Source organism: Botryllus schlosseri, chromosome 3 (genome assembly GCF_051294905.1).
Source record: "Botryllus schlosseri isolate E-star chromosome 3, Bs_hap1, whole genome shotgun sequence".
NCBI classification, from domain to species: Eukaryota; Metazoa; Chordata; class Ascidiacea; order Stolidobranchia; family Styelidae; genus Botryllus; species Botryllus schlosseri.
This window is the reverse complement of record NC_137238.1, coordinates 35591363-35611115: the sequence shown is the minus strand read 5'-3', so window position 1 is coordinate 35611115 and position 19753 is coordinate 35591363. Positions and strand designations below refer to the sequence as shown.

Below are 19753 nucleotides of genomic sequence, written 5' to 3'. Positions count from 1 at the left end.
TTTTATCGAAAAGTTAATTCACCTGACTCTGGTCCCTGGTGAATATACTAAAAAAGGTTATTTTTTCGAGGTGGTAGGTGCTCGGAAAACCGGTTTTCGTGTCTACTTTCCGGTGAGTTTACCTTTTTTTCACGTCACATGCAGAATAAGCCGTTTTCACTTGCATTTTTTGACCGCTTTAATTGAATATATCTCACTGGACGTTCTAACATTTTCGCCCGCTAACGCCCCCCAGCCGTCCGCTTGTTCCTCAAAATCGCCCACATTTGGAAATAAGAACCCCCGAGTTATGATGACATCAAACTTCTTCGTATACTCTGAAGTCAATATCGCCATTATCATGTTTGATGTCTTGCTACACTATTCTATGAGCTAACTTCAGAGCCGTAACTTTACGGTTGAATAAACTTTGAATGCCCTTGTGACGTCGCCGATAGATGCTTTATTGTCGTTCAGTTTAGCAAGCCTGACCTATTTCGCGCCAACGTCTGATATTTGGAACGTTATTCTTATTCTTTCGTGCCTATGTTGTAATCTTTATGGATTCTACACGCAATGAATATTTCGTTCAAATTGTGTATCTGCCCGTGAGAAAACTCCTCAGAGTAACTAATTGACTTGATTTTCTGTTGCTTGACGATCTACATTAGTTCATTTTGAAAAACCCGTTTTTCGTCACTGACAAATAAATCCAACAAAAAGCAAATAAAAGCGCGTCATTTTGGAATGTCCCGTATATCATTTGAGGATTTGACTCCATCTCGCGTCTCCAGGTGGTATGCTTGCCTCTGTGATGCTACAGGATTTATACCATTTCACAGCCAGGCAGTGTTGGGATGACTCGAGTCATGACTTGACTCGAGTCAGACTCGAGTCACCTTTTTCGCATGACTTGACTTGACTCGAGTCACTTTGCTATAATGACTTGACTTGACTTGACTCGGCGCATCAGAAATGTGAATTGACTCGTGACTCGGAGCAAAATTCACGAGTCAATTTCAAGTCATCAAGTGATCGTTGTCGATAAAAATCACTTTATCTTGCATATGATCGAATTGTTCGCGAAACGCTGATGTAACCCGTGAGAGCGACCAATAATTCAATGATCGTGCGTTTTACTGCGCCTCCATTGTTCTCTCACAAACAAATTGACCGCAAACGAAGTGATCGAGGCTTACAGTTTACGCTGTCGTAAACTAGCATAGTGAAGTAACCTTATAGCAAAATTTCTGTTCCATGTTCTTACATCAACAAAACCTCTTGTTTTAATGAAATTGAATTCGAATATAGTTTATACATAGTCGATCCCCAACCATTGGCGCAGGCTCGAATTGTACCATATCAATTTGTAAATGGGTAATGTATTGCATATTATCAATTCGTTTCTCTATTCTCTATTTTGGCTGGTAACTATAAACTGAGGCTATGCAACTACTTACGTAGTTTGCAGTTCTACGTATATTTGAACGATACAGCGCCTTCTTGCGTGTATATTTAAGTCTGTATTCGTTCATCGCTTCAAAATTATTGACCACTCAATCTGTATTTCTGACAGCTAGCAAAATGCAATGAAGTAATCAAGCCTCATACTTCGAAAAGGCAACTTGACTTGAATTGTGACTTGACTCGTGACTTGACTTGACTTGACTCGACTTGACTCGAGTCACCTCCAAAAATCGAGTGACTTGACTTGACTCGAGTCACCTTCGAAAATCGATTGACTTGACTTGACTCGAGTCAAAATGTGCATTGACTCGAAATGACTCGTGACTCGAAGGTAGTGACTTGATCCCAACACTGCAGCCAGGTAGTAGATGATTTCGAGCACCCCGACTGCCACCAGGATCGTGCCGTACACTGCACAAATATCAAAGAATGCGTTAATCCTTGATCTGTAGTTCCGGTGAACCGCAGGGGTTACCTGAGACAGTATCAGAGTTTTACTGGAGGTTAAGACACACAATCAACTTATGCATATGATTTGTGACTCGCTCTCTTGGAGTCATTAGTTACAGGCAACGGGCGGGGCCTATGAAGATTAGGTCAGGGTTCAAAACCGCAACTCTATCTCCAGTTTGCAGTTCAGCAATTGTTATTACGCTATTGCGTTTCGACCGAATGATACGGTGACACTTTACAATGGCTTTCCAATAATATTCATTATAGTTGTGTGAAACTCATATTTTAATTGTGTTGTTCTCTTATTGCTCTGTGGATGCACAGTGCGTCTTGTGCTCCAGCAATCAATCATAGTAGTGTAATAAATGTGTATTGTGGTGGATTCATACTTGTACGGATCAGCGAACATTTTCAGTTAGCAAAGGCTTGCATATTACCTTAATTTCTCCGCAGGTTAGTAAAGTGTTAGAACCACTTTCCCAGTTCCAAAAATATTAAATTAGAGAATAAATGTCATATAATCGCAGGTGAATGTCACCATTCCTTGAAATTGTTAGAGCAAGATTATGTCATATTCGCCAACCACCCAATCGCTACCTGTCGCTCGGATTGCTTGTAGCACCGCCAGCCATCGAGATGATAGTATGGATCGGAAAGCTAATGATCTGTGATAGTTTCTTAGTTCTGGAGGTGTTTTGTCAAAAGCTTGCGATCCACTTTCACATTTTATCGGGAATCGGTCTACTTTACGAGCTATGTCGCTGCCAATACGAATTACTTCAAATCTGCGAGTTTTAGTAGCCGGGAAAATGTATCAGCAATATCTGAAACTCTGCCTTTGGAAAATAGATAAAATAGAAGACCGATGATCATCAGGACTGTAATCAAGTCACAAGGTTCCAAGCCACAAGCCAATTATACTTTGATATTTTCACTCAAGTTTAGTCGAGTCATATTCGGTTAACAACCGAGGAAAATCCGAGGCAAAGACGGGAAACAACGGGTCGAATCAAACTGTTTAAAATCGAGTCCAAGTCACAGTGTTCATGTTCGCTGTTTAATATCGAGTTCAAGTCAGGTAGCGCGGTGGTATAATCCGCGGCTGCAACACCAATGGGTGCAGGTTCGAGTCCGACCGAGGTCGACTTCCGAATTCCGATACGTAAGTGTTGGAGGTTTACCTAGGCTCCTCCTCGCCACCTCATCCGCGTCAGCGGTGTCTTACAAAAGTCTAGAGGTGGGCCGTGCTATAAGTCGGCAGTTACGGAAAATAATAAAAATATCGGCCTGGTGTAAATGACCACAGTAGTCGACAAACACCATGAATACCCAAAAAAAAACTCCCTTCTGTGCAACTCTTGGTTGAAATCATAGTCCGCGCATTCATACTATACTAATTTTCCTCACTCTTAACATGTTCATGTTCATTCAAACAGAAAAATGGCAGTTTCTCAACCTATGTTCCAATTATCTGTCCTGATGCACTAGACTTGAATCGAGTCTTGGAGAATGACTTGAGCCGTATGACTTGTTGGAATCATGCGCAATCACTCGAGTACAGGTTGAGTCAATACAACAATTAAATCAAGTCGAGTCGAGTCATTTTCTATTGTTAGCAAAATATCTTAAGTCATTGAAGCATTGATGATGATGCTCACAAATGGCGGTGCCAGATGTTGCCGCGCGAGGATTTTTGGCCGGGAAAGTTACCGTGCCGACAGCGACATGTGATGTTTTCTTCTACTATAAGTAGCTGCTATGAGCAAGGTATTTCACAAGAAAATAGTGATGCGAACAGTCCATTCGCCACACGAATTGTAGCGGTCAATCAAGTGCTGCTGGCTGGCCCTCCCTGGTTCACAGTTTATGGAAATGGCCCACATATGGCTCGTGTGCATACATCAGATATGTATATGAATAGTTTCTAGGAGGTACAGACCTCAAATATACAGTTGAATAGTATATTCTATTATATTATATTCAAATGAACCCGAATTTTTTCGGCCGACACTCATCAGGGGTACTCGTCAGCAACTAGTGGAGAATCGGAATATAACATTGTATCAGTAATTAGGATCAAGTCACTAGCTTCGAGTCACGAGTCATTGGACATTTGGACTCGAGTCAGTAAAAGTCACTCGTTTTTGGAGGTGACTCGAGTCAAGTCGCAATCCAAGTCAAATTGAATTTTCTAATTATGAGGGGATGATGCAAAGTCATTTTGCTAGCTGGTGAAAGACTGATTAATGGCCATTTATCTTGAATCAAATAACGAATATAAAGTTAAATATACGTGCAAAAAGGCGTTGTATCGCTCACGCACACGAATAACTGCTAATAAAATACGTGAGTAACTGCGTAAAACTACGTGCTATATTCTGATATTATCAGCCAAAATAGATCGAATACGAAGCTTAAAAGTTAAAACAAATTGATATGGTACAATACACTACCCATTTACACATCCGTGAGAATATAAACACTTTTACTTTATTCGTTCGATAGAAACCATACAGTTACCACTACTACTCTAATACTACTCAGCAAAACCTACAATCAGTGAATAATTAGCTGCTGTCTTAACTGACTTCGGCGTATCACGAACAATCCGAACATACAAAAGATACTGAGATTAATCGATACCGTTTCCTTGATGACTTAAAATTTACTCGCGAATTTTGCTCCGAGTCATGAGTCAAACCACATTTCTGAAGCGCCGAGTCAAGTCGAGTCATCCCATCACTGCATTGTATATCAACAATCGTTTCACAAAATAGGACGTAACCGGGATGAAATTTCGAACGATGTGGGCGAAGAGAGCGCTCAAGCTCAATGTAATATATTTAGATGGTACACGAACTCATTCTGTTGACACATACTTATGGTTGGTGTATTTTGACAATAGTCAACCCAAATGTAAATGTTAAGGTTGCTCCCGACAACACGAAATCTGTCATAGGGATAATATGTATATGTTGTATATACGGTATACACCTGTACATTTAGGCTAGATATGTATATGCAAATTGTTGGGAACTCACCGAAAAGCACGTTGCAGAGGATAGGCTTTGTTTCATTCAGGAATGGATCCTCGTAACAGCCTTCTTTGCAAACCAGTTCCGAAAGGTTTGGCTTCACGACGGAATCCAGAGAGCATCGGCGATTACAAAACCAGGAAAATACTTCCACTAGGGTGAGGATCGCCACCTACAACCAAATACGTGATAACTAGATATAGTTTCAGTTATTTCTATGCTCTAATTGTAATCAAATTTCTGGTTTTCCTGATAATGCTACAGGATAACTGTGCATTACGAAACGAGCCAAGCTTGCTGTGTACTTACATTTGCCATCCTCGTGCTCATGGGAATGAAATCCGATTTGATATACACTGTAAAAATTATTCTTGTAAAATTACAGGAAAAAATATGGTATATTCGATTATTAGTTTACAGTATTTTTCTTGTAATTCGTTACAAGCTGACAAGCTAAATCTAGTAAACTCAGTACAAGATATATCTTGTAACTCTCTTTTTCTCTCTCTTATTATACCCAAATCTTGCACCTGAACTGGCAGAAAGACCCAATGCATTCGGCGGCCATGATTGTTCACAAAACTATATAGCGAAAAGGCTCATTTATTTAAAGCCGATTAACAGCAGCAGATCAGCAGGAAATATAGAGCAGGCTCAAGCACAGTATATGAAAATCAACAGCAGCATGTATAAAAAGAAATTGTGCAGCAGACCAAGCATACTCCACAGGAGTGCAGCTTGAATGGCTTGACAAGCACTGATGTAGTTCCTAAAGTATCATTAGGTCCAGTACAAACCTATTTTCTACATTACAACGTCAGAATTGTCAAGTAATGAAGTATGCTGAAAATATAATCACTTGAGGCCAAATCTACTTCAGCACTCCCAAAAAAGCAAAACTATTTACACTTACCATTGTATATCAATGATCAAATTAATTTAAAAACTGCAAATCAATTTGTTTCACACATTGAAGCGACCGCAGACGGCATATGCAGCCCTTTGATTTTTGCAATGCAGATGGACAAGAAATGTAGAGTCTTATCCACACCACGCGCGAACTGGATATTGAATACCCAATGTATTGACAGAATGAGAGCTAAAGCATGTGTGACATCTACTACGTCATTTATCACTAGCCCGTCGAAGTGCACCATCCAATTGGTTTGTCGAGTGTCAAGATGTATAACTGGGTGCGGTGATTCTGGATTATCCTGAAAAAAGAGGGCACACAACTGTATACTGAAAGGCAAAGAGAGTATGAACTTATATAGCCAATAATACTATCAGAGTAATAATGGCTGATGTATTAGGTCAAAATTATGACTATGACAGCACTTATACCAGGGGTACCTTTTCATCCAAAGGGACACAAGAGATTTAGGAACCATTGAGTGGGCCACTTGAATGTTAATGACCTTTCTTAAGTCGTCCGATAGGAGCCAACCGAATTAGGTAACATTAAAAATAAGACTTACGTTTTACATTATGTCATGAGAACTCTGTGGGCATTCATGTCGTGATCGCGCTAGGTGGGAAATTTTTTCAAAAACAATGAATGAATTCGATAAATAAATATGTTACTTGCAAATATTGAGGGTTGCCTTTGTATACCACTGGGTTAATTTTGCAAGGACATGATTATTCGGCGTTTAGATATAGCAATATCGAAGGTTTCGGTGAACATCCCTCCGTCCTATTGTGCAAAGTTTCATCGTCGACGATCTCGCTGCGAGCACACAAGCGAAGTCGCATGTTGGACGACACAACGTTATCTCCTAATTGCGAATATATAGTTGGACTCAATTCTGTAAGTGACGCGTATTTATAATTTTCAGGAGGGCTCCAATACTAAATGCAAAAAATCGAGTGACAATAAATCATGCGAAGTGCCAAGAAAAATATCAAGTCGAATAAATCTGCTGCGAGATATTCTACTTAATGGTCATATACGAAAATCTGCGATAAATGTGGCTGGCCCCTAAATACGCCAATGCGTCGGAACTGATTTTTTAGTCATCATCAAATTTCGCGGTCAGACCAATCAAATTTTGGCAGACCTTGCTATTTTACCCGATGTTTCGAGAATTACCTCGAGGGCCATACACAACCATCTCGCAAGCCACAGGTTAGCCGACACCGACTTATACTGACATATCTAGCTGTGAGCCTATTATCAGCGCAGTAAAGTATATTTTATAGCAATGCAATGTCGACATGTACTTGGTACAAACCTTGTTTAGAACCAAGAATTTGTCATAGGATTCGTTGAACATTGAAGGTATACCGAGCATCCAATTGAGTTCTGCAGAATATGAAAAAAAAAACAAATTCATATTTTGAGTTGTCCAATAATTTGTATATTCAAAGCATTGTACCTATCACATCTACAATGTTGGCTGACAAGCGATCCCACTTGATTCTTCTTGCATGCTTGGAGAATTTATTTTCTTTGATCTTGTCCAGAATATCTAGACCATTGTTAATCAGCTTCATTTCTTCCGATAGCTGAAACATTATCAGTTACCGTTAAATAGAAATCAAACCAATGATATTGCTTCTTACCTAATATGAATTTCTGATAAGGGGATACTCCACAAGAATGTCAGCAGTTGGCATGTTCCCGTCTTCTATATCTAACCGACGCCTTTTGAAAGTGGCTTTCATTGCTTTCATAAGCTTTGCCTTGGCTGGGTTAGATGAACTTGATTTTGACAATATGATTGACTTATGTTCGGCGAAGCTTTCCTCATTGTTCGAGGATTCTCGGACCTGAAATTTTCAATTAATATATGAATCAGCGGTTCCCGACTGACAAGCCACGAAAATAGTAATTTCCTACTTCGTTAGCAGGAAGACCAGAACTTCGGGGTTTCTTGCATCGAGGGCTGCTCGTGTCGGATTCTTCAGTATGGAGCCGTCTCCGTGGACCAGGTCTTCCATAATTTATTCTATTTGCGATGAGAACCGGATCGTCTGCATTTTTTTTACTTTCCGACGTTCCTTAAAAATTTTGTGATCGAGTTTCTTTTTCCAAGCGTGCTAAAATGTTACGGATTTTAGATAGTGTAGCACAGGGGTGGGCGAACTTTTGAGCTCGCGGGCCGCATTCAACATCTGAATTCATTCGCGGGCCGTCATATCACAAAACGCACCCATGATGCTAAAAAACCTAACGGGTAGTTTGATGGCATGGAAGGTTACGACTGTGGATGAGAGATTTTAAAATATGTAATCGAGACTAAATACAGAGCAATAACTATGAATGGGATGCAAATCGCGCGAAGCGGGGAAATTTTTTTCAGTCGAGCTCAGCTTCGCGCCCCCATTCAGATGCCCACCAGTTTGAGAACCACTGTCTTAGAATTATCGTGGTGAAATATACTAAGAAAAATTTAATCAAGTCCCTGCATTAATTTGATTTTTTTGTACGCATTTTATCAATATTTAAAAAAAGTTTCTTTAGACTCTCGCGGGCCGCACAGAACGGCGTAGTTTGCCCATCCCTGGTGTAGCACTACCATACTTCAAGCTTCAAAACTCACCCATGCAGGAAGATAATGATCTTCATCTGCCAAGCTTGATCTCAGAACTGTATATTCTTGCACTAGAGCTGTACATACCAGTGTTCTTGTATACGGTGGCACGTCAAGTCTGAATGAAAAGTGGACGAAAGTTACATAGTCAAGAAGCTGAATGCACCAAAATTGGTATCGGGTCATCTCCAGTATTTTCATTCAGTATATCCTGAGTACAGAGGACTATGGTTGTCACAAAGCGTTAGTCTGTGAATAAGGACGTAATAGAACCGACCTGATGCTGTGCATGGCCCAAAATTATACCCTTTGTGACCCATCCCACACGTTGAAAAACGCTGCACTAGAATATAGATCACTTCAACAGCCAATACATACCCAAAGTGTTTCGTTAGATCTTGGAACAGATGGTCCACAATTGCTTTTCTTAATCTTGGCCTCAAGTCGCTTTTTGACTCCAGTTTTTCCACCTCGTTGTGCAGATAAGCAGGAAGGCACACCTTATACTTGCCGTCAGACCATCTTTGAGGAATTTTAGTACATTCTTCAGCATCCATCAATGGCGTATCAGTTATAGGTGTAGAGGGCTCCAGATCATTCATGAATGATGAAGCATCAACGCCTTGTTCTTAATTTCGCAGACCACTGCACATATCTCCTGCAATCAAAATATCACTTATGAGACAAAATTCTGGTTCCCAAAGGAAGCGCAAGCTACAAACAAGGCGACTGGGTGGGGGGTGGGGGATAAATGTTAAAATAATTGATATTAATAAATTCAAATGAAAAATCTAAATATTGATTGACTTCTCCATTCTCAAAGTATTCGGCTGTAAGATAACGTTGCGCAACACGACTACATTTAAACGCCGGAACTAGAAAGCTATACTTAGCTGTCAGTGTTTATATTCTTGATTATAGCTTTCTTATAGTATAGCTTTCTAGTTCCGGCGTTAAAATGTAGTCGTGACGGTGTATATCAGTGTTCCCAAATACATTCTTACACAATGTGTAAGTGACATTCCCAATTACAAATTCAAAACAACGCCATAGCTGTCAGTGTTCATATTCTTGATTATACTATGGCGTGGTTTGTAATTTGAATTTGTAATTGTGAATGTCACTTACATTCTAGTCTTCACATCCCAGGTGTTGCAACCAGACTAATAAAATTTTAGGTAGGCCTTGCAAGTTTACAATCTGGGCAATCCATTTTTGATAATATTAATTTCGAAAATAACCTCGCGGGCCACTCAAAACCTTCTTGCGGGCTACATGTGGCCCACGGGCCACGGGTTGGCCGTTGGCCGGTCCTGCAGTAGGTGACATAAAACTTACTATTTGTCTGCTCTTCAGTCAATGATACATCCACATTACTGGTGCAATTTGAATTACGAACACCAGCACCAAGCAAATCTGTCACTTTCGAAGGCTCTGCAAGGCAAAAATATCAAGTAACGAAGCATGTATATTATAGTAATTGTATAACCATGAGACTAAATTACCTGATTTTTTTTTCACTCAATTTCAAAATATCGCCACTGCGTAGTTCCACTTCAGAATCAAATTCAGCGCAGCCAAAATCTTTGTCATGGTACTCAATGTTGGCATTGTCAGCGGGAACTTCAGGAAATTTATGTAATACAGCAGTTTTCACTTCTAATACTCTAAACACTTTTGAACGGTCACCATAGGTCACCTTCAACTTTAACTGTGCTTCAGCGTTAGCCATAGCAATCAAGACTATTTCAATAACCTGAAATACATCAAATCACAAATATTGATCAGTTATATACGCCGCGACGTAACCTCATCAGGTTAATGTCATTGATTACACACATCTGCTGCTGTTCATGATACATCAAGTCTGTAGGACGAAAAACACGAACGCCATCTTCTTTAACAGAGTAACTATGAAAGTGTTTGATAAACTGAATAGAATTTATCAATTTAGTACAAAAGAAGCACTCGGCATTGACAAACAATATATACTCAATTCTACAAAGTGTTAGTTCATCAGCAGTTTTCTCAATGGCTGGATCCGCCATTCGCGTTCGCGCCGAGATGGGCGGATATAATATTGTAAAATCCAAATCCTGTTACGAATTCGAGATTGAAATCCAAGTCCAAATCAATAAAAGGTAGGCATCTGATCCGAATAACACGTTGAAGTGTAAAGTTATGTGACATTTCAAGTTCATTTCTACATATATTGATCGTAAAATTAATCTAAATTCGATATCCATTGTTCTTGAATCAGATAAAAATTATTAATTGCGATTATTTGAAATCGAAATCCAAATCCTTCCTCGTATTGATCTCGCGCCTTTTTGATAAACCGCTCAACCAAAACCGGCGAATTTATTTTGTGCAAACAGGGTGAATTGGGAGTTTATATTGAAATATAATGACCAAAAGGATGATAATGAAAAATAGTAACATTGGAATCGCATCGTATTTTGTGTCTTGTCCATTTTCCTATTGCCGGATATGATGTCTGGGTGTTTTTGAACAACGTTTCAACTCACATGTCTTAGGGGCTTGTCAGGGGTGTGTTCGAACTGCGTTAACACTCGGACATCATGTCTGAGGCGTGACTGGGGTAAGATCGGACTGCGTTGTCTATCGAATATCATGGTAGGGATGTGTTCGGACTGCGTTATGACACTCGAGCATCATGTCTGGGACACATTTAGGGCATGTCTGGGGTGTGTTCGGCCTGTATATTGACACTCGGATATCATGTCTGAGGCTTGTCTGGAGATAGGTTCGGACCACGTTGTTAATCACACATCATGTCAGGGGGTATTTGTAGCGCGGTGGACACTCGAACATCATGTCTGGGACATGTCCGCGCATGTCGACGGGGTGGGGGGGCGGTGTTCGAGCTTCGTTGACACTCGGACATCATGACTGATGCATGTTTGAAACAGGTTCGGACTGCGTTGTCTATCGAACATCATGTTTGGGGTGTGTTTGGACTGCGTTTTTACATTTGAGCATCTTGTCTGGGTCATGTCTAGGGCATGTCTGGGGTGTGTTGGGCCTGTATTGACACTCGGACATCATGTCTGAGGCATGTCTGGAGATAGGTTCGGACTGCGTTGTCAATCGAACATCATGTCAGGGGTGTGTTCGAACTGTTGTTGACACTCGAACATCATGTCTGGGACATGTCTGGGGTGTGTTCGAAATGCGTTGACAGTAAGACATCATGTCTGAGGCATGTCTGGAGTAAGTTCGAACTGCGTTTTCGATCGCACATCATGTCTGGGACATGTCTGGGGCATGTCGGGGGGCGTGTGCGAACTGTGTTGACACTCGGACATCGTGTCTGGGCATGTCTGTGGTGTGTTATGGTGTCTGGGGTGTGTTATCGTGTCTGTGACGAATCTTGAGTGAGTACAGACTGCTATTTTTGTTCATTCTTCTTGCAGAAAATATAAACAATTTACAAGCACAATTACAAGCACCGACGTATGACAGCTTGTTATATGCTTGCATTTGGCATTTACAAGCTCCATCGAGCTTGTATCAAGCATTTATTAGCTCGTTACAAGATATTTTACAAGAATTATTTTTACAGTGTATACTAAACGTTTTGTTGTTGTATAATTTGACATTTAATACGATTTTCAATACCTTGCGAATATAATGATTCTAATTTAGATTGGAATAAGATGAGAATAAGATGTGTAGCTATAATTCAAATTCGAATCTAATTTGAAAGAGCTCTTGTCGTCCAGCTCTGTATACAAGGCAAACTCACTGCTTTCCGGGTATGTCACTGCATTTACAGGGTCATTTTGTTGCGATAACTTAACATCAACGAAAAAAAACGTTTGGTGCGAAATAATCGAAGTTGAGCACAGATTTTAATATGAAAAAGCTGTTGAAAGTCATGGTCGGATTTAATTTTTGATATAATGACTGCACGATGCACTCACATAATACGGATGGCGTACGCCATATGGCAGATGAGATCAGTAACGAAGTTCTACATTTTCCGAGTACTCGAGTAGATTTCACCTACTTCTAATTCTTACTCAACTGGCTATGTTTTTAGACTACTTCCACTTATACTGGACAGATTTTTAGGCGAAATAGTTAATTTTTCAGATATGGTTTGAAAGTAATTTTGGGATATGCTTGCATCAATCTTATGTGTGGAAATGTCATAACTGCAATGGGCGGAATACAAAATATCTATTATTACCTTTATAGGATTTGCCCGCCTTTTTCTGACCCAGGACGCCGAGATGTCATCCCTTTTGACAATTAATCCTCCTTTATAGCTATGAAGGCCTGGCGATTGTACATGGAAAACTACAAACTGACGCGAAATCTGTATTTCTACGACAGTGCCGGCAAGATTGACTAAAAATGGTCAACGCCAACCTATTTTACGTGGGGACTGTCTGGTGTCGAATTTGTAAAATGAGTTTTTTTAGTCGAAGTAAAAATATTTTTAGTATTTCTTTATATTGCACGTTTTATTGTTCACTATTATATCTTTTGTCACTTTTAAAAGGTTTTTTTATTGTATCTCAAAATAAGTTAACCTTACTACGTGCAATTTAGATTGACCTCCGATTAATTGCTGAAACAATCCGACACGTCGACCACATCTACTATTTGTAAGGCCTTTCGTTTTAAACCTCCACTGACCTAGTTTGGACATGTCTTGGAAATTTCTACTTCTACATGTAGGCTACTTGAGTAAAAATTGACGACGTTGCTTCTACTTGAGTAGCAATGCTGAATAGTTTGAGCACCTCTGTAAACGACGATATTTCGACGCTCTGTTGATACCTTTTCAATGTAGGATCGTCTCATTGATTCGTATTCGTGACCTTTCTTTCGCTTGACCTGCAACATTTTTGAGTGTTGTGATTAAATCATGTCAAATCCACCTTCAAAACATGCAATCATTGCGTTTGCTACTGTTTATGATATACAGAACGTAAGTAATTGAACTATATATACACAAATCCAGTGCTTTTCGACCTGTCGGATGGTACTCACTTGTGCGGATGAAAAAAATGCAATGCGGATGACAAGCGTGTTGCAGATGAGAGTGGATGAAAATTAGGATGAGTGTGGATGAAGATAGTAAATAATTGTTACTTATTCTGACGTGGAATAATTCAAATAGACCTAATAAAAAATCTAAGTGCTGTGTCTCCATAATCTTTGTCGTTTCAATCCAATTGTAAAAACTTGTTTGACTTGACGACACACGATTTTGCATGTCCAAAGGCACTCACGAGGGAAAAGGGGCATCTAGACCGGTAGCCTGCTTGTTGCACATCTGAACTAAACATTGTTAAGTATCTTCATTTTCTTTTCGTATAATAATTTTTGGTTGGCTTGTGCGAATGAGATTTATTTTGCAAAAAGTGCGTATGGTGCTCAAATAAGTTGAAAAACACTCCGCACATTGTTGCGGCCATCGAGATGCTTCACTTCTGAAGCAACCAACCCCCGTTGACCAAACACCACCATGCTATTCAACAAAACAAAAGTTAGATGGTCGTTAATGGTGGTTCGTACAAGTCTGACAGTAACAAAAGTTCACTGCACTTCATACCTGATCATTTTGACATGGTGTAATCGCCGTTTTCGAATCTGAGAACGTAGCGAGATAAGGAATACAATTTGATTAAATCTTTCAAACACAATTTTCTCATGTTAATAGTATACTCATATTTTCGGCTGACACTAGTCAGGGGTAATCGTCAGCAACCAGTAGAGAATTGGAAGATACATTGTGATACGATTGTTGCAGTGTTGGGATGACTCGAGCCAACGTTTTCGTATGACTTGACTTGACTCGAGTCACTTTACAAAAATGACTTCACTTGACTTGACTCGGCGCTTCAAAAATATCAATTGACTCGTTACTCGGAGCGAAATTTACGAGTCAATTTCAAGTCATCAAGTAAACGGTGTCGATTAAATCACCCTATCTTATGTATGTTCGGATTGTACGCGATGCGCCGAAGTCACTTGAGAGGGCAACCAAACATTCGCTGATTGTAGACGAAACGATCACAGCTTCCGTTGTCGTAGTAGTAGTAGGTTAATCTAATAGCAACGTATCTTTGTTTTGTAGACGGCTCAGTGCTTACATTACGCAGTGCTCACCTTTACCGCCCTCTTGTATAGTTTAAATCGGACGAACATAGTTTATGCGTTTATATTCTCTCTGTACCATATCAATTTGTTTCGACTTCTCGAGGCTTCGTATTCGATCCTGCATTTTGGTTGATAACGACAGACTGTAGCATCTAGCTATACGCAGCAGTTTCTCGCGTATATTATTAGCAGTTCTAATTATGCGTGAGCTATACAACGTATTTTTGCATGTATATTTAACTTTATATTTGTTATTTGATTTGGCATAAATGGCTAATTAATCTGTCTTTCACCCAGTTAGCAAAATGTAATGACTTTGCATCATCACTCACACTTCGAAAATCCAATTTGACTTGAATCGTGACTTGACTTGACTCGAGTCAAAATGTGCAATGACTGTTGACACGAAGGTAGTGACTTGATCCCAACACTGAATTGTTGATATACAACGTTTTATCCAATTCTCCACTAGTTGCCGACGATTACCCCTGGTGAGTTTCAGCCAAAATAGTCTGGTTCATTTCAATATGAATATACTAGAGCTGGACAATTGTATATTGAAGTTTTGTACCTTCATGAATCTTTTCAGATTTTCCGTGTTTTTCGCCATTCAAATTGGAGCAAGCGGCGGGATGTGTCTGTTTCGTCACTTCCCGTCCCGGCCTCGCTCTAGTTGCCCTGGCTTCATCGGAGTATCGCCTGCTCCCCGTCTGTTCTTGAAAGAAGATCCACACGCAATATATGAAGAGGACCACAGTTACGAACGGCTGTGAAATGACAAATCGATACAGTTGAATTCCACTATTGCAAAGTGTCAGTGCTAATAGATTTGTACTTTCGGTCGATTTTCCCGATTTTACTGTGTATGTATAATATAAGTATGTTCTCAGAAGAGACTGTCCAGATGAAGATATCCCAAATACACACTTGGTGTATCCAATTCACACACGGCCGCGTATATCACGAGCAGAACGGGCCGTACAATCAGGAAAGCTCTTTAATTATGTAATTGTCTAAGTGTCTGCATCAGACTCTATATGAATTCGGTCTTCTAAGTTCATGTTCGTAATTACCAGAATGCTTGCGTTTAGAATGGTCTTGTCGAAGCAAGGTCGAGGTTTCATCTCATTCTTGCAATCGTCCACACTTTTCGCAGCGAATTGATCCCGTATTACACAAGCTACGGCCGCGTATATCACGAGCAGAACGGGCCGTACAATCAGGAAAGCTCCGCGTAGAATGGTTTTGACCTCGATCTTACAGCATTCGCAGCGCAACCAAGGGGTCTTACAGTGCAATAACAAGTATAATTTGTGCATGCTACCAGACTTGAGCAACTTGAAAATTTTCGTCTTTTCTGAATTAGATTAACACTAGACTTATAGAGCTAGACTAGAATTTGAGTTATAGCTACAGTTTTTCCCAACTTAGATTAGAATTAGAATGATAGCTACGTTTGTTTGCAAATTGGACTCGAATTAGAATTATAGCTACACAGGTTTTTCAAATTAGACTGGAATTAGCTTTACAGCTATACAGTTTTCGGAAAATTAGATTAGAATTAGCAGTATAGCTACAGTTTTTCTTTTCAAATTAGATTGGAATTAGAATTATAGCTGCACAATTTATCTCAAATAAGACTAGAATTTGAGTTATAACTACAGTTTTTCCCAACTTTGATTAGAATTAGAATGATAGCTACGTTTTTTTGCAAATTGGACTCGAATTAGAATTATAGCTGCACATGTTCTCCAAATTATACTAAAATTTTAATCATGGTTACAGTTTTTCTTCCAAATTATACTAGAATTGGAATTATAGCTACACAGTTTTCCAAAATTAGATTAAAATTGAAATTACAGCTAAACAGTTCTTGTTCTAGTTCAGTAGAATTAGAATTACCGCTACACAGTTTTTTCTTCCAAATTAGATGATAATTAGAATTATAGCTACACAGGTTTTTCAAATTAGACTGGAATTATCATTACAGCTATACAGTTTTCGGAAAATTAGATTGGAATTAGCAGTATAGCTACAGTTTTTCTTTTCAAATTAGATTAGAATTAGACTTTTAGCTACACATACTTTTCATATTAGACTAGAATTAGAATTATAGCTACACATATTTTCCATATTAGACTAGAGTTAGAATTATAGCTACACATATTTTCCATATTAGACTAGAGTTAGAATTACAGCTACACAGCTTTTAAAAAGCATCGAACTAGAATTAGTATTTTTTCAAATTAAGTTAGAATTTGAATCATCGCTATTCTGTTTTCTTTTTCAAATTAGATCAGAATTCAAATTTCTGAGTTCAGAGAAGAGCAAATGTCTGTACAGCAAGCTTGACTTATTTCACACTATACAGTTCTCCTGCAGCATTTTCAGAAAAACCATAAATTAGATCAGTATTAAAATGAGAGCTTATAAAATTCGACAAATTAGATCAGACTTAGATAACCTTAATTTCGCTCTAATTATGGTCTAATTAGACACCTAGTATCATCTTATTGTCGAAGTCTGCTGTCGAGCCCTGAAACTGAAATACAGAGGTCTATGGAAGAATTGCCAGCATCCGGCTATGACCGAATGCAAATCTAATGTAGCTTATATCCTGTATTGAAAAACTTTCTTACTCACTGATTCATCATAGCATAAGCAAAGCAGTTTTATGCCGGCCTTCTCTATGTTGCACCTCGACTACAATCTCAAATGATTGCTGTGAGCGAGTTGTTTCTGCTGCGTCTTCAATATAATCGATCACTGGATCAATTTCGGGCTGTGCACTCCATCTGGCTCGTGTCGAGGAATCGATTTTGAGGCATCCCTGTATCGTTATCGATCTGCATTTAATTGGGGGACGGAGGCATGTCACATAGTCAGACGGTAGAAAGTCAAATTAGTTCGATCTGTGATTGCAATTTTGAAACCCGAGTCTAGTTACATCTTCAATGTCTCTCGGGTCATTTCTACAACAATACAGTTTGGCAGAGTTCTCCAACTAGAAAAGGTTCAGCTTTACAAAATCAGATCAGAATTAGAGTGATAGCTAGTATCTACTAGAGCGGGACACGGACCGGAGCCCGAATAGATATTCAGCCGGGTTTTCTCATTCGGAGCCGGATCAGCACTTTTTCTGATACAACCAGAGTAGGATCGGATCGGAGCCGGATCAGTACTGATTATTATGAATATGACGGCCTTACCCTCGTTAATCTTCGAATCAATAGTTGAAGTGAAACGATAATGGAAATATACCACATTCCGAGTACAAATTGGCATAATTACTTCAGATAAGGATTGGGCTTGATCTTTGAGTTTTTAATTTCCTGTTTGCTTTGCTTCAATCAATATTCAATACCTTCCTATGAGTAGATAATTATTATCTGAGTCTATCGGACCGGATCACGGTCACTTCTGAAATCCGGCCTAGGAGTCGGACCAGAGCTTTAAAAACATGATCGCAGTAGGACAAGAGAATTTGTCGATGCTCTCCGCACTAATAGCTAGACAGTTTTTCTCCGAATGCGATTAGAACTACAATGACAGAATTCGCAAAAGCATGGAAATTTAATTAAAGAGGAGTTCTATTCATTTAAAATCAGAGTTGATAAGCATAGGAAGAGGTGGTCGAAGTAGTCACCGTGGATACCCAAGTATATACGTAGAAGTAACTTCGTAAATTTATACCCAAGTATGAGTGGAATTAGAGATTTACAGGGAAGTAAAAAGTAAGTATTCTAAGCCTAAAATGAAATCTGTCAAGTAGAAGTAGAAGTATTTTAAAATCTCAGCCACTTGAGTAAGTAGTGTGAGTAGGCAAAATCTACTTGAAGTAGCCTACCTCAAAAGGTAGAAGTACCTTATCGCTACTGACTTCCTCTGAGCATACGCATGACAATAGCAAAAGTCTGTCCACCGAGCTTGGCTTGTTCTCCTAAACCAGAAATGAGATTAGAGTTACTTTTCTTAAACTAGATTAGGCACTTAGGGCGGATATCATAAAGTTGGATTATCGATAAAGTCAATTATCGCGTTCATAAGGATTTAACAACCCAGGATTAAGGAAACCGGTTAATCGCAGCGCAAAACGTTAATTTTAATCTCATGATTTAATAAACCGGAACAAACTAGTTGTTTGCAGACAAACTGTACTAGTTTACACTGTACAGTGTACAGTGTACCTGTACACTGCGTAACCTAAGCACAAACATTTTCGATAATGACCGTGACGGTTGTCTCCTAGACAGTGGCTTCACTAATCAATCAGACAATCAACGAATTATTTACTCACCATCGCAAGGCTATATATCTATCAATAGTTTATAATATGTTTATTCGCTGAACCGCACTGAAGACACACGACTTCCATTTCGCGATAACGGTATTTCTAAATATTACAGTCAGTATCAGCAGACTGCTATTTCATTCAACAAATTGACAACTGAGTACTGACAGCCAATAACACGTTATCGCATTATGATGCAATCGATAACACCGCTTGATTAGCGCGTGACCTTATCGGACTTCGCGTAGCGAATAGCAATTTTTAATCACACGATTAGCATTCTCACGGTTCAGCTACATTTATGGTCTCCGACCTCAATCTAATTTGACAACTATCTAGTTGTCTTAGTCGGCAGTTGTCGACTTGATTCTCTGTGATCGAACATACTATTCGCAGGACTGCAGTCTCGTGGTTGGTGGTGCAACTATCTCTAGGTTAAGCTAATCTCTTATGTATGCCTGTGCTTACAGTTGGTTATGTCAAAGTTCTCATTGAAAATATTCCTTTTAGCGTTGTAAACGTGTCGAAAGTGTGCTGTGGTTCATGGAATATTGATGCATTCGCGGGATTTCGCAGTAGGACGCGAACTAGCAACCTAAAGCAGCTGTGGGACGTACCACAAGATTACCTCGCCAAGCTTGCTTCAAGAGTAATTAACAACATGGCTCTGTGGGGTGTTTCTGCTCCGTAAACGATTTATACTTGTTCAACAAAAATACGATGTAACGATGAATGACATATCGTAATCGCAATACTCAAAATGTTGGACGCAACAGTTTCTCAAAATGTCAATCCATGAGAATTTAGGATTAGGATTGTGTCTACTTTGAAAAATCGAAGAGTCTTAGATCAAA

General features: G+C 39.4%; 2 protein-coding genes across 4 annotated transcripts; both read right to left on the bottom strand.

The window, feature by feature from the left end:
• Nucleotides 1–509: 509 nt before the first annotated feature.
• Nucleotides 510–13699, bottom strand: LOC145436566 (uncharacterized). The gene is made up of 4 exons (XM_080313927.1): nucleotides 13283–13699; nucleotides 4941–5106; nucleotides 1797–1857; nucleotides 510–546 (listed from the first exon to the last, which is right to left on the bottom strand). Exons 1-4 carry the CDS (start codon nucleotides 13346–13348, stop codon nucleotides 510–512), a joined length of 330 nt encoding a protein of 109 aa, XP_080170053.1. The 5' UTR covers nucleotides 13349–13699.
• On the bottom strand, nucleotides 5646–11186 carry LOC145436415 (uncharacterized). Of its 3 annotated transcripts, XM_080313762.1 has the most exons (9): nucleotides 9976–11186; nucleotides 9809–9904; nucleotides 8849–9128; nucleotides 8480–8588; nucleotides 7777–7976; nucleotides 7500–7706; nucleotides 7313–7442; nucleotides 7169–7239; nucleotides 5646–6148 (listed from the first exon to the last, which is right to left on the bottom strand). In XM_080313762.1, the coding sequence occupies exons 7-9, from the start codon at nucleotides 7428–7430 to the stop codon at nucleotides 5888–5890; spliced, it is 450 nt and encodes a 149-aa protein (XP_080169888.1). In that variant the 5' UTR covers nucleotides 7431–7442; nucleotides 7500–7706; nucleotides 7777–7976; nucleotides 8480–8588; nucleotides 8849–9128; nucleotides 9809–9904; nucleotides 9976–11186; the 3' UTR covers nucleotides 5646–5887. The 3 variants fall into 3 exon arrangements, with proteins under 3 accessions (XP_080169888.1, XP_080169889.1, XP_080169890.1); XM_080313763.1 differs by having other exon boundaries at nucleotides 9809–11186; XM_080313764.1 differs by lacking the exons at nucleotides 7500–7706; nucleotides 7777–7976 and having other exon boundaries at nucleotides 7313–7405.
• Nucleotides 13700–19753: the final 6054 nt, after the last annotated feature.